This window comes from Trematomus bernacchii, unplaced genomic scaffold (genome assembly GCF_902827165.1).
Source record: "Trematomus bernacchii unplaced genomic scaffold, fTreBer1.1, whole genome shotgun sequence".
Classification (NCBI taxonomy): domain Eukaryota; kingdom Metazoa; phylum Chordata; class Actinopteri; order Perciformes; family Nototheniidae; genus Trematomus; species Trematomus bernacchii.
The window spans coordinates 529,475-545,273 of record NW_022987616.1 but is presented as its reverse complement, the minus strand read 5'-3'; the positions used below and the strand labels follow the sequence as shown (position 1 = coordinate 545,273).

At 43.1% G+C, this 15,799-nt stretch overlaps 1 protein-coding gene across 3 annotated transcripts in view; it reads left to right on the top strand.

The window, feature by feature from the left end:
- The window catches only part of nrp1a (neuropilin 1a), a 57,252-nt gene extending 45,372 nt beyond the window's left edge, over positions 1 to 11,880 (top strand). Inside the window, exons 9-17 of one of the 3 annotated variants that reach the window (XM_034132315.1) lie at positions 1,021 to 1,352; positions 2,606 to 2,750; positions 5,261 to 5,350; positions 6,059 to 6,109; positions 8,284 to 8,427; positions 8,536 to 8,813; positions 8,918 to 9,014; positions 9,126 to 9,179; positions 9,301 to 11,880. In XM_034132315.1, the coding sequence (XP_033988206.1) occupies positions 1,021 to 1,352; positions 2,606 to 2,750; positions 5,261 to 5,350; positions 6,059 to 6,109; positions 8,284 to 8,427; positions 8,536 to 8,813; positions 8,918 to 9,014; positions 9,126 to 9,179; positions 9,301 to 9,587 (1,478 nt within the window). In that variant the 3' untranslated portion in view covers positions 9,588 to 11,880. Of the gene's footprint in view, positions 1 to 1,020; positions 1,353 to 2,605; positions 2,751 to 5,260; positions 5,372 to 6,058; positions 6,110 to 8,283; positions 8,428 to 8,535; positions 8,814 to 8,917; positions 9,015 to 9,125; positions 9,180 to 9,300 lie in introns of all 3 variants that reach the window. The other 2 variants (XM_034132314.1, XM_034132313.1) reach the window with 2 other exon arrangements.
- The last annotated feature ends 3,919 nt before the right edge of the window (positions 11,881 to 15,799 follow it).

Here is a 15,799-nt window from a genome sequence, read left to right as displayed (position 1 = left end):
TCATTGGTCATGTGCGCGGTCGTGTGTGTTGGAGGAGGGGCTCTGTAAGGAAGTGGCAGATTTGTTCCGGCTGTGTATTTTCAAATTCTAGCGCACTCGAGCTGGTTTCTCCAAAATTACCTACCCCACCTTTAAACGCACAAACAAATGGTACATTGCAAATGAATGCTGTGTTTATCAGGTTTCTTAATTATATCTGTCCAAGGTCACATGTAGACATGTTGTTATTTATGGACATTGCATGACACTGGAAATCTGTGTTGGTGACAACATGTGGAAATTGCCAAAACAAAATTCCTGGTTTAAACATGCAAATGCTTTCCAGCTGTAACAACAGGTTGTTTGCCTGCTCGGCTTTTGATATTGAGGTATGGCATCAAGATAAAAGATGAGAAAGAATACGAAAACAGCTGCCTCCCTTTTTTTAAACGAATGGGAAACACATCCAAAGATGCTTAAACCTACAGAGAATAGGCTAGTGTAAGATCAGAGAAGTAGAGAAGAAAAACTTTGAAAATGTGGACAGGAAACAACACTGTGTCAAGACAAGTCGCACAGATGTTGACAGCTGTGGAGCAGAAGGTAGATGAGTGCAGCAGCAGATAAAACAGAGGGAGAATGTGTTTTTATGTGTTTGTATATGTGAGTCTATAGAGGGAGGAGGGGGTGGATAAGGGAGATGAAAAGCACAAGCACTCCCAGAATGCAGGACGTGGAAGCACCAACCGAGAGGAGGGTTTTAATTGGCTGCCTGGAGACAAGCGCTTCAGGCAGAGGTATTAGTATGCATGAGATCTGCAGACAGAGAAAAGGAGAATAGAGGGAGAGATCACAGCAACATCACAAAGAGTTTGGGGAATTGTCCTCTTCACTTGGTGTTTCACTATTTCTGTTGAACCTCAAACTCACCAAAGAAGACTTGTGGAATGGTAAATGATGTCGAAAATAGGCCTTTAGGTATTGGTCAAGTCTTTTGTTGCACATCATCTCACCTACTTTTGCTTTGCTTTTGTCTTTTAGAGTACCCATGTTCGGGCATGTTGGGCATGGTATCAGGTTTGATCACTGACAGCCAGATCACTGCCTCCTCCCATACGGACCGGAGCTGGGTGCCAGAGAACGCCCGCCTGTTGACCAGCAGGACGGGGTGGACCCTGCTGCCCCAGCCCCAGCCCTTCACCAGCGAATGGCTGCAGGTGGATCTCGGCGATGAGAAGCTGGTGAAAGGGATGATCATCCAGGGAGGGAAGCACCGTGAGAACAAAGTCTTCATGAAGAGGTTCCGCATCGGCTACAGCAACAATGGCTCCGACTGGAGGGTGGTGTTGGACAGCAGTGGCAACAAGCCAAAGGTGAGAGTGTTTCTAGGCATGTATTATGACGATCATGCTGTTGAACTCTTTTCAAATCAGAAGCATAGCCCTAACCAAAGAACACTTAATGCTTACTTTGTTTGATACAAGTTATAGTTTGATTTGTAACAGAAACACAACATTGTGACATGATTTAAATACATATCTCTAAAAAAATATATCTCAGCCACATCTGCTCATCGATTCCGATTATGACGCATTCAGCCTATTTTCTTCAGAGCGTTGCGCCTGGCAGTTGTTAGTCATACAGAAGTCGTTGCGAGTCAATTTCAGCGGTGCTTTGAATCACATTAGGATAAGCATCTCAAGTCTCTCAGAGCCTTTTCCCAGTTCTCTCTTTCCCTGCTTTGTATGCCGCCCGACACACACCGTTCAACCCTTTCAATGGATAGTGAAACCTCTCCAGAGACGAAGGAGGGGTGAAGGGAGCCGGGGGGGGGGGGGAAACAGTGGAGGAAAAAAGAAGACGAGAGGGAGGAAAGAACGCCGCAACGTAGAGAAGTGACCCAAGATTTATCTGCCAGTGTCACAGCACGCACGGAAGACACACGCCAACACTTTCCTCTATGCATACACACGCTAACACATAGAGAATCCATAACGACGAGCACATTTACAACCACACACACCTCCAAGGAGACCTGCAACAGCCCGTCCCCAATTACAAGCGTCCCTGACAGGGCATCAATCTGATCCAGATGGGCTGATGGTTGATTTATGAAGGGACTAAGGAGGATCCATATCCCCCCCTGTCCTAGTTAGCCTCCTCTCTCTCTTCGCCTGAGAGGTTCCCAGCGTCTAAGGTGCACCAGGCTTTTTTCAGGTGATCACACACATTAATCCACTTCCATCAGTCCCTTATCTCCTCTACTTTTGCATCCCACCTCTTTTCCCCTCATTTATTCCTTTTTCTTGAGGAATATCTGAGGCAGAGTTGAAAGATCCAGGGGTTCCTTTGACAGACTTGTGTGCCATGCTGTGCCACTACCCCCCCCCCCCTGCTTCACTTGCCTAAGCCATGCTTTAGATGCCAGCAAGATAAGACAGAGCTGGTCACCTTCTGTTCTTCCTTGCCACGTACCAAGCACATGCCGCCCTGCCTCTGGTATTCAGGAGGCAGGGATAAGTCTGCCTCGGGGTATCTACATTTGAAGAGCTGTATCTGTCAAAGGCCCAGCATTTTTTTTACTCACTCTTTTTCCCTTCCACCTTTCTCTTCTTTTCGATGCCAGATATTTGAAGGGAATAGCAACTACGACACTCCTGAGCTGAGGACGGTGGAGGCCCTGCCGACTCGTTTCATCAGAATTTACCCAGAGAGGGCCACTCCTGCTGGCATGGGCCTACGGCTCGAACTCCTGGGCTGCGAGATTGAAGGTAAACTAGAACTTGTATTAAAGCTCCCATGTCATGGCCATTTCTACTGATCATAATTCCATTGTTGAGGTCTACTAGAATAGATTTATATTGTGCAATTTTCCAAACTCACATTGGTTTCTCATACAGCATCTCTGTATAGTACATGTATGTGTATTCACTCTCTGTCCTACACGGCTTGTTGGAGCTCCTGCCCCCCCTCCCTGTGAGCCCACTGTGCTCTGATTGGTCAGCTCGCCCACTCTATTCTGATGAGTCTACCACCGTTACAGCGGAACATCAGTGATTATGTGTTACAATGGTGTCAGCAACCAGAAAATGACACCAGTAAGGACAAACAGATGAGAATGCTGCGTGGGGTTTGGGTGGCGTGTTGGCGGGACGTTGCGCAGCTCGCTGCTGCGAGGAGCAGACAGTGTGAGCTGGGTTCATTTCCTGCTTGCTGCGTGGGGTCTGCGAGACAGCGAGACATCGCGAATGGACGCGGGAAGGGGGGGGGGTGCTGAGGGGGCTGCACTAGCACCCCCTACTTTGAGGGTTTGTGACTCTGCAGACCGTTTACATGCATAAAAACCTTCATAACACACAAGGAGACGGGTAATAACCGGAAAAGCATGACATGGGACCTTTAAAATCCATTGCATTTTCTGTCTATAATATCCTTAAAGATTTGGTGCAAAAGATGCAAAGAAGAGATGTTTTTTCCTACCCATTTCTACTATTGGTGCTTATTTCTCCACCAGCAGTCATGTTGTTTGAATTAATGTTGGTAATATTACTAGCCAGGATTACATTTTTGTTTTAATGGTGATGACATTTCAGACACCTTTCACCATGGCAATGGAATGTTATCTCCTGGTGCTGACATTTTCAGACATAATTCTCATTTTCTACCCTCAATGACAGCCTTACCTTGACTCAGAGCTATGTTCAGACATTTGTTAGTATCTGACATTGACGCACACGCAGGTTAGCCATCTATCATCAGAGCTAATGACAAGTAGCTTTCGCCTCATGTCTGGGTTATTTAAAGATGTGGCAGGTCCCAGTGTTGAGCCAACAGCTGTCCAGCCCCTGCTCTTTATCCCTACAAGGGACAGTTGTCTTGTCTTCTTGTTACATCAAAGTTACCGCCATAGCTAGCCACTTCTAGAGGGTATCAAATGAAAGCCCACCTGGCCTGGTAGGATTATTGAAACAAGGCCCGCATCGCACTCTTCCCAACCTCTGCATGTCTTGCTTCTTTCAAAGGACCGCACACACTTTACTATCTTTAAAATTACCCCTATTTTTCTCCAGCTCTTTATCTGTCTCTCTCAAAGCTGATGTAGCCCAGCTCAGCATATAAGAGTGTGCAGCGCGCTAGCTCTAAGTGGATTTACATATTGGATTTCAGGGAGGCCCATTCCGTTGTAAGCCTCATGGACTCCCACCGGGGGCTTTAGTCAGATGATAATGCATGTTTTCAGTGTTAATGCCAAACACACACATACTTGTATATACACACGGAGCAACCGCAATCACCCTGCCAAATATGCAGTTACAGGCAGGGATACACAGCCAGGCACTTACACAGGTGCTTCTGTGTGTGTGTAGCAGGCCATAGCAGGAGGGCTAAATCCTCATTTCTGTGAGAGGCTCCCCTGACGCAGCATTGACCCCATCCCTGACCTTCCCCACCCTGAATCTGACAGGGGCTGATCTGCCTCATATTTCATCTCGCAGAGGGAGAGAGCGAGGGCATCGGCTCACACACACACACAGATATTGTACACATACAGGCAGTTTTCCCCTATCTGTCTTTGCCTCGCTTTTTTTTCCACCTCTCTCGTTTATTACTCAGTCAGTGTAAACACACACCGCGGGACGGCTGTGCAGCAGCGGAGCGTGGAGTGGATCTAGGGCCATGCCCACATCCAAGTGTAGCGGGGCCATAATGATAGGCCACTAAGGCAGCAGAGGGCCCTCCCTATAGAGCCAATCCCAAGCCAGGTCTCTGCATTTCTAAAGTTTCCGCTGCTCTAAGGACCAGGCTTTAGCTTTATTTATACACCCACACCTCCGTAGCATGATAAAAAGAGGGATTTGAATAGCTCATGTCTAGATTGAAGCCCAATATGTTACTGTGGGCAGAACATGCTGAGCTTCCAAATAACATATTTTCAGAGTTTTTTAGTTTTTTGTTTCTTTCATGAAGCAGGCTGAAAATCTACCTGTTCAGATTACAGAAGCCCCCCATGCTAGCACTCCTTACATCTCATTTCTTTGAAAATGTTCATTCCAGCACAGTTCCAGTTTGTTTTTCTTTGCAATGTCACATTTCTTTGAGATATTCAACCCGTGCAGCATTTCCCCTCTTAATCTCAGTGTAATGTTTTACATTGTTAAGGGAACTGATGGTTTGCTTATTAAAATGTTTTAATATGAACTAAACTAAGGCATTCATCCAATATTACCTTGAAATCTAACCTATGCGGTCTTCTGTCTCTCTTCCTGCTCCATCTTTACAGCTCCCACACTCCCTCCTACCACGGTAGTTCCAAGCACCTCTCCGTCGGACGACTGTGACGACGACCAAGCGAGCTGCCACAGCGGCACAGGTGATGACTACGACGTGACAGGTGCTAACATCGCCCACATGAGACTGCAACTAAACCCCCCCCCCCCCCCCCTCTTGCACTTCCTTCTGCCACTGCTCACACTCTATCTGCTTCACTCTCCCCGGCTTCACTTCTCTCTGTTATAGCCAGATTTGATACCGCAGCTAATCTGCCACCTCCTGCGCGCAGTGCATGCACCCACGTACATGATGCTGTTTACACACCTCTAATTATCTGCACCTGCATCATCCCTCAGTCTATCCCCTCTTACCTCAGAAAACTCACATTGGAGGATTGTCGCACTTGCGCCAAAGATCGCCAAATGCGCCACACACAGCTGCTTCTAAACAGCCGGCTCTGCCTCTCTCTATCCTTTCATCCCTCACCTTGCCTCTTTTCAGCTCACTCCTCTTGGCCTCATTTCCCACTAACCCAGTAACTCTCTGAGCCTGCTGCCTGCACTCCCCATTAACCAGCAGTCTCCAATGATGAGCATGGCACCGTCTCGGTCACGTGTTACAAGTATTATATAATGTGTGATGTTAGATATATGAGGCAGGGACTTAGCAGACTGAAGAGAAAGACAGGGCATGTGTTAGATAGCTATTTTTAACTAGCAAGGAGACATTTGATGCATGAATGTAGTTATTTGCAAACAACGTAACTCTTGCCAGGCTGGGCTAACCATGCTAATGTTTTGTGTTACAGCGGGTACCATAATTCCAGAGACCACTACTGCTGAAGTGGATACCATCCCAGGTGAGCAAAAACATATTTATTACATATATACTCCGCCTATGTCTTAAAAGCATGATAAACATACTAACAATTTGTAATAATCTACTTATAGCATTGGTTAATTTAGTTATTAGCGGTAATAGTAATGCTTTATTAGAATAATAATAACACATCAAATACAATTTTATAAATATATTACGTTTTTGGATACTTGACCTTAAAAGTCATTACAATATAATTGGCAGATCATAACGCATTTTAAGTATGTTTATCTAGCATTATAGACATGTGCGTCATAGATAGTGTGACCAATTATTCTCTTTCCCTTCAATGATTCCACCTCTTTCTAAATGCTGAACCTGATGCCGTCAAACGTTACATGATGAGAATGTTGAATCGTGGAGTAAATATTTAACCGCTCAAGGTTTTTCTGAATTAATTTCCATGGATTTATCAAAAAGCGTACCTTAGCTAATGATTGCCAGCTTGAGGCGGCCTCTCTGATGTGTGTCTGTTATTAAAGCTGATGATATGGCCCTGAGAGGCTCCTGCTGACAGGGTGAGGGAGGTTGTGTGATGCAGGGCTAGCTGATGATTAGCACTGGTGCTCTGTTGCTGCCTCCTCAGCATAATCACTAATCACTGGGCCGACTCTGCCACACACTCAACACACACCGCAACACAAAATACAGAAGAGCACAATGCAAATGACCACAGGAAATTGGGTGTGCTTTGGGGTCACATGCAGACACACACACACATAGTGCTGTTTCCTATAGCAGGTTGATGAGGCAGCAGCCAGCTGAGAGGCTGTGCCCCAGACTGACCTTGGCTAATGGGCCATAGGCTCCACCCACCTCCCCCTCAGCTGGCTCTGTGGTCTGTCTGCAGGCTGCTGGGCCACCAGCTATGATAGATGAGAGCTAAGGTGCAGGTGTGTGTATCCACATTTGTGTGTGTACAAACAGAACTACATTTCTGTGGATAAACACTCATCCGCCTGACTTTTTATTTGAAGACCACGCATGGTAATCAGTTCTACCTATCTGTGTGTGTTTGTTTGGGTGTGTGCGTGCCATGCACTCTAATCTCCAAGGATCTACTTTCTGATGGTATTCGGCAAAAAAAAGGCTCTTTTTCTATTCATCCAATGGCCAAGTGAGTCATATGGCTGCTCATCTTATCCACAGCTTGTTGGTAGCCTTAGTAAAAGCCTCCCAAGAATGGAAAAAGAAAGGCCAAAGACATTTAATTGGGAATGGGTTGTCTCGACGAAAAAAAAGGGGCTTGGCGTCTCGAATGTGGTTCCACATGGGAATTCCATCCTTTGAGTTTAATGGGCAAATAGAGCCGTTGCCTGTTGAAGCTAGTTAAAACATTCCCATTATTAAAGGGAATATTGGCTCATTAAGAGAGCCGCCTAACTGTATCTCTAAAAGCATCTGATGCTGGAGTCTGAGGTCCTGGCAAACATCCCAAACATCTCGCTCCCTCGCGTTCCTTGGATGTCTTTCTTTATCGAATTTGAAGAAAAAAAACACTAAAGCCTGCGCTCCCACACATTGTTTTGCCTCCACTGAGGCTCCTTCAGCGCGGTGTGTGTCCATCCATGGGGGGTTGTATTGTTGGAATGGGGCCCCGGCTCTGTTACCATAGCTGTCTTCAAACCTCAAGTCTCTGCTCTCATTAAAATCTTGAGCTCTCTGCGGGTCGCTATGAATGCTTTCTCAACTGGACACCTTGTCCAGACCCCATCTTCCTCTTCCCCTGTCTTTGTGCTCTGCCTCTTCTAAGTATCCCTCTATACCTCTTTATATGCCCTGTTACTTTCATTAAAGAAGTCATTACTGTAGCCAAGACATAAGGTCTACATGAGGTCTGGGCTGTCAGCTCCTCTTTTTGAGCCATAACTGTCCCTGTCTGGCTCTCCCTCCTGAGTTAGCTGTTTTTATCTCCCCCAGCAATGGGACTCCAAGCGAACGTCCCACAGTTCTTTGCTGCCCTCTAGTGCTTTGTATAGATCAGAACGAATGCATGAGCCTCCAAAGTGTAGCCTACAGTCACATCATGACAGGCCCCCAGGTCATTGTTGGTTGAAAGCCCAAAGCTCCTGGCAATTTCTCCTTTTGTAATAAGGAAGATGATGAAATACGATCTCCTGTCACACGATCTTGACCTTTTTTTCACATTTGCAGCTTTTCTGTGGTTTGCCTGTGACTTCGGCTGGGCCAACGACCCGTCCTTTTGCAGCTGGACATCAGAGGACACTGGCTCCAGGTGGCAGATCCAGTCCAGCGGCACCCCCACCTTAAATACCGGACCTAACATGGACCACACAGGTAAGGGTTCCACTTCATTTATCCAACCTTTTTATGAACCTCCTCTCGTTTCTTTTCATCCGCAAAGTTTTTTTATCTGTCACTGATACAAGCCATTTTTTCCAACAGGCGGATCGGGGAACTTCATCTACACCTTGGCGACGAGCCCCCAGGAGACGGAGGTGGCTCGACTGGTCAGCCCCGTGGTCAGCTCCCCGGACTCAGACCTGTGCGTTTCCTTTTGGTATCACATGTTTGGGCCACACATTGGCACACTACATATTAAACAGCGCAAACAGACCGTTGACGGACCGGCTGACATCCTGCTGTGGACGGTCAGTGGTCACCAAGGAAACCGCTGGAGAGAAGGTCGTGTCCTCGTGCCACGAACCAACAAACCATATCAGGTAAACGATTAGTCCATGAAATGATTGAAGTATTAAACCACTGTACCCATGGTGGTTCCATTGTGGTATCCAAACGAAGTTGCTAAAAAAGTATTTTTTTCAAGGTGGTGCTGGAAAGTCTGGTGGAGAGAAAGAGCTGGGGGGACATTGCTGTTGATGACATTAAAGTTCTCGATGGACTCAGCATGGCGGACTGCAAAGGTAAGGCTTTCAGTTTTCATAGCTTCAATGCCTGCATTCCGCGCTTGATCTGCAATTTCACTACACAGTTTTCTTTGACATTGGATTTCATTAGAATTTCTGTTTGAACAGATCCTGACGTACCCACCGAGCCGATGCTGCCAGAGGACCGCCTCAATGAAATCCGTAAGTCATTTCACACATGGAGGGTTTATTAGCCGTTTCCCTTTTTGAGAACTATTTGCCCACATTTCAAAGTTGATATCACATCTCACTCTCCTTTTCTGCGTCTCTCTCTCCCCTCCAGTTGAAGACATCACTGAGTACCCAGACTTTGTGGAGACCAACCAGATCAGCGGAGCAGGCAACATGCTGAAGACACTCGACCCCATCCTCATTACCATCATCGCCATGTCCGCTCTGGGGGTCTTTCTGGGGGCCATCTGCGGCGTGGTGCTGTACTGCGCCTGCTCGCATGGAGGCATGTCGGACAGGAACTTATCAGCCCTGGAGAACTATAACTTTGAGCTAGTGGACGGCGTTAAGCTAAAGAAAGACAAACTCAATGTACAGAGCTCATACTCGGAGGCGTGAGGAGGGACTGAGTGCATCATGTGACTGTATCACGTGCAGAGCGTGCACAAGACTGGCTGTAGGCTTATCCTCTCGTATCTCCACGAGAAGGCAGGCTCAAAGGACTGCCAACACCCTCAACACTCTGGATGAGGGACAGGTTCAGGAACCAATGGGAGGTTTGGACTGATCCACGCTTTTCTCAGGAGCTGCAGTAAAAAGAACCTACCAGTAGGGGACACTGTGTACAAATAAACATACAGAAAAAAAGATGTACAGATGATTTAGATGATATTTTAATTTTCTATTTTGATTTTCATTCATTTTTACAATCGGATGCTGGTGTTGAGACCAATTTATTAATAATGTTTAAAGTATTTATCGTTTTCTGGGAAAGAAATGTCTTTTTTTTATTATCAGTTCATGAAGGCTGTTTATTTTCAAGTTCGGAAAGAGATGAACCATATCCGGCAAAACTGTAGATTTGCCCAATGATGAGCATACAGGGTGGGCCCATAACCCTTGACCCTGAAACATGTACTATCTCCCCTTTGACCTCTGTCACTCTAAAGTGAGGGTCCCATTCATGGCAATGTATGGTTCTGACAGTGCCTTTAGTACATTTCGGTTGGCCTCCTCTGTTGATGTGGGCGGGGTATTTTTTACTGTACTTGGCAAAAGTTATGATGACAGGAAACAGGGGTACATTATCTTGAATACCTGGCAAACAGGATATCAGTCACAGCGCTTTGTTTTGTTTTTTGTTGTTTTCTGTCCAAAAAACCACACACTGTAAATACGTTTTAATATATTTTATTGCCCTTTTTAAAGAAAGTAAAAAGGAAAAAAGCTGCAGTATCCCTTTTTTCATGGGTTTGTGTGTGTGTGTGTAAATACAATCTTCTGACTGTTTTTTGTGGAAGATGCAGTGTTTTGGTTTTCTATTTTAGATTACTTTGCTCAGATGAGTAAAATGTGTGTGATATTACAGAGATTTCAATGTGCATTCAAGCCATCTGCCACGAAAACACCCACTTCACCAAAACCACCACAGGATGAATTAATCAAAAGGTAACAACAACAAAAAAACGAATCTCTCATATCTTCATCAGATCTCTGCTTCAAATTTGATTGATCCCCAGCACATTTTAATAACTTATAACACATTCATGACAACGGCAAAGGAGGTGGTGAAATATAAATATCTGCCAGCATACCAAAAAACAATCGTCATTACTTTTGCTTTAGCTCAGAACTAGCTTCTCACCTCCAAACGTCACTGTGGATTGTTCACTGATGAAGTGCTCTCTGGACAATGCAGCTTGAATGCACTTTGTTATTGATTCCCCCCCGATAGGAGCCTATTAAAAGAGGGGTAAACACACTAACTGAAGAATGGTGCTATCATCCCTTTAGCCAGACACATTTGTCTGAAGATAAACCCAGTTTGTATTGTTCACATGCTGTATTGTAGCTTAAGGCCTTTCTCGGTCCGCAAATAATTTCTACGTGTTTCACGTGTAGCAGCCATAACGTTGTGATGTCAGAGCTGATGTCATTAGGACGGGACACTGGTACAGCGGGGGGGATCGAGTGGCGTCACCTGAATCAGGTCACCTGGCTCCCTGTGTGTGGCTTTACCAAAGGATGGTCGCCCCCTTCTTTCTCACCGGGGGTTTTCATTTACAGACAAAAAGATCACAGGTCAATAAAGGTCATCACTCACAAACTTGCTCGGTCAAAGCCCCCCGAGAAGAAATCAAGAGGGGGAACGCTTGTAGAGAAAAGCAATGTGTGACGCTCTTTTTTTTAATCTCTTTTTAAACTTAAAAGAAGTGCAGATGTCACCTCAATGTGAACTCTTTTGAATCTCTCTTGTTTGCTGATGGATGTATGGAGGGGACAATCCCACCACTAGACGCTACAAGGGGGACTCCCTGTGAGATTGACAATTTCAGGACACAATGGCCCATGGGACCGGAACTCTGTGGTTTTTCCACACCACAATAAAACAATCAAAAATCCTGAGAAGGGTGACGTCTTTCACATCCGTGTGCTTTGTATGTCGTGCAGTGGTGAACACATTCTCAGCTTGTTCATTTCAGATTTGACCTCCCACTCCTCTCGACACCTTTTGTCTGCGCTCGCAGCTACACGGAGGACTGTTGCTCCAGCGACGTCTGCTAAACTAGAGAAAACGGATACTGTAGCGTGGACTCAAAACAAACAATGTTGCACTGATAAATATATTTAAGAGGTTTATGTGTTTATAGCATTTCTTTGCAAAAAAAAACCAGAAGAAAGTCAAAAACACGTGTTCATTTATTTCCTCTTTTTTATAAATCTATATATATAGTTTCAGATTATGTGATATAATTCTGAAATGTAAAAAATATTATGATGTTTTCATTATTGAAAAAGGCATAAAAGATTTCCCAACATGAATGTCCCTCCCTCCATTTACATGGCATATTAGCGCTTCGTTTTGTACTGTCATTCAAATTTTGTGCAGATTTTTGTTTGGTTTTTTACAAGAACAAGAAAATAAGACTTTTATTTTCAATACTGCTTCTGTAATTTGCTGTTGTAGGAAAAAATGAATAAACAGCAAAGCCTTAAAAATTAAAAAAACGACATTTGTTTTGTGAAACTCCAACTTTAGATCCTCTCAGATCCACATCCGAGCTGTTAAGGGTTAAACCAGCAGCTCTCTGAAGGAACATCTGTTTTCTGCATGAAAGTAGCTTGAATTACAGCAAGACACTGATATAAACAAAAGCATGGTGCCCAGGTTTTTCTTACAACCTCGCACTTCTAAGACTAAAACGAAAAAGAATCTTCATACTAGGAATTTAAACATTTACTTACTATCGGTTATTTTTCAGTTGTTGCAAAAGATTTAAGATAAAATGCAACTGATTCTGACAGCAAGTAATAAATAGGGACTATATTTTCCTAGATCTCAGAGCAGATGGAAACAACTCAAGTGAAGTATGTAATTATTACCCACCTATTAGTAAACAGCGGTAAACTGATGGAGCGTAGGGCGGTGACCACTAATGTGAACCTGATGTGAGCCACTCAGTCGCTCAGCTGCTTTTATACAGGTCTATCATTAGCAGAAATGAAACCAGTCTCCACTGATTTATGTTTCCTATGAGGAGGTTTCCATAAGTGTTGCAGTGTCTTACTTTAGCAGACTTGGAATATTGGCAATTATTTGTGATGCTTAATGTCTTTAAACATTGGTACATATTAGATAAATAGCAGCAATGCTTAGTCTCCATTAACATAAACAAGCAAATTAGACTTGTAACATAATTGTGCGGCATATTCTTCGTGCACCATTAACTGCAAGAGATTTGTTACTCAGCCCCCCCACTAAATCCTTTTTTGTAATCTCTTTTAATACTGCCTGAAGCAAGCATCATGCATTAATTAATAAACCAGTCAACCAATGAAGAAACCAACAATTATCAACATTTATTCCTACAAATAATACAGACAAAGTTTAAAGAAATACTATTCAGTAACTGTCAGTGGTGTATGACTGGAAACTCATGCAATATTTTGTAAATTAGCACTACCCCTTTCTAATAAGTTGCCCTGTACTGCATTAATGTACTTTGCTACTTTGTACTTCTACTTGACTACAATTCAGAGGTCAATCATGCACTTTTACTCGACTACATTTATTTAGTACCTTTAGTTACTTTACAGATGTGGATTAATGATGTGAAATATAATCAACTCTTAAATCAGACTTTAATTCCACCTGGAGTAAATTCACAAGCTACCCTGCAGTATACAAAGTCATTCAAACTCATCAAAACATATCATATATATTAAACTGGAATGGATCAATCTGCAGAATGAGTACTTTTGCTTTTGGTACTTTAATTATATTGTTATACTTATACTTTTGTACTTTTACTTTCAATGCAGGACTTTAATTGTAACAGAGCATCCATACACCCTGGTACTTCTACTTTTACTTAATGTTATAATAAGACTGTCACAGGGACCACACAAGATTTTAGCTTCTATTGGAGTACTTGTTATCTTTGTACTTGTACTTGAGTACTGTAAAATATGTGTTAACTACCTCTACCATTGAATTGAACACAGCGCCCCTGACTGCTGTGAACTCTGCCTGCAGTCTACCGTTCCACCACTAGATGGCACAGTGGAGTATTAGAACAAGGTAGGAATGTCTAACGGGTGGGTTGTTGGACTTACTACATTTAACACAACATTTCTACAAAAGTCTCACTCGTTTTCCCCCGGACAAGTCACATAGTTTGCTAAATAAAGAGTTCTCATGACACAAAAGGCATTTATGCCATAGTTAAGTCTACCAGTGCCTGTGTGGATGGTTCTTTTTATTGGTTTACATCCAGTCAGATATAACAGTAAGTACATCACACGTATACATAATTGAATTAATGATCACTGATTTCACTTCATTAAAAATACCTATTATTATGTTGCCATGACAATGAAAGTTGTTTGTTCTGAATGTTAAGGAAATTACAGGATTTTGGGATGCTATGAAAGGAAAAACAAGAAAGTGTAAAGGAACTATTATTGCATTTTGCTTTTAGCTATTTGTCTCATGAGATGACCAGAACTAACCACAAGGGGGCGCCAGAGCTCATGGAACTACTGACGTGTACACACAGTGTAAATGAACACTTTAACTCACTTAATTAAAGATAGAACGGTTAAGATAGAAAAATAGGAGGATTGTTACTGTTTTGATCTGTAAAGAGGACTTACCGTCAATAAACAGTTTTACATTTGACCAACATTTTTAGTTGGAGGAGATCACTTGAGTCAGAGGAGAGACATTTAATCTGATAAAAAGAGTTTCCATTAAGTCTTCCATCTTTGGGTCACATCCAGTCTGTCTGAGCCTCTGCTATGTTGCCTTTGGACATGTTGCCTCATCTCTATCACCTCCACTTCCTGTTACTGAGTCAACACTCATCTCTTTACTCTTTTGGTCATTTTAGCTCACTCTTCACTGTGATTCAAGCCAGGGCCGGCCCTGACCAATTTGCTGCCCTAGGCAAGATTTCAGCTGGCCCAAAATGCAGACACTCACTATGACTCGCGCATGCATGCACGTGCACGGTTGTGGCATGACCACCAAAACAGAAAGATATGGACACAAGTTGTGTGCAACTGTATAGTATCCTATCCATTTGAACATGATTTAAGTGGGGGGTGGACCTAACATCCTCTAGGGGGGTCCGGGCCAGCAATCTAGCAATGCCTCTGCTCTTAATTCTTTATTTGTATCAGTGTTGCATCTGGATCATATTAGTCATACTAATTTACATTAATTTCAAACGTTTGTACTTTTTAAAATCCAATCCAATAGGGAAGAGGATGCACAAAATGTGGAGTTTCGCTCCAGTTAAAGCAGATTCAACTTTTCACCCGTCTCAAGGGGCAAGGAGATAAAGTGTTGCATTCCCTAGTAAACATTCCCTGAGGACTGAACAGGATTCAAGGGTCTTCCGGACATGATGGTTTGTTTTCTTTCTCATTTTTCTCACTACATCTCAAGTGCTCAGACAGAAATAACTTGCTATTAAGTTGAAAGTAAATACATAGCCGGCTGGGATGATTATTTTCACTGAAACTGATCCAAAAACGGTGCAGCCTCTGCTTCTTCTTTTGTTTCGTTTTTTCAAAATTAACAAAAATATGTTCGTGTTATTTTTAAAGTAGAGGTTTATTAACTTTTGTAATAAGATAGGACTTTTTTTATACAAAGACTCATCAGGTACATTCTCTTCTTCTTTAACTTGATTGGACTTAAGACACCAACATTATTTAAATCAGGAGAAATGTATGCATGATGAATAAAATACATTATTTTAAGATAAATGAACAATAACACAATTTCTGGTTTTTCATTTCACTCTACAGTCACGAACACTTTAATTGTTTTTAAGATCGTCTGTAAGTTATTATCTTGTTTTCTTATTTATTGCGGTCATTTATTAAGAAACAATAAATCATTTTTTTATTTTGTACTTAACTTTTGGTTTAATTGTTGAATGATACAGTGTTACAACACGATGGTGCTGTTTCTGTACTCAAGTTGTTTCTGTTTATATAAAAGAGCAGTACATTGATGATGATGATGATGATGAATATGATGTTGACAGACGATGATGGAGTAACAGATTAATGGAACATTTAATAGACGTGTTGCCAGC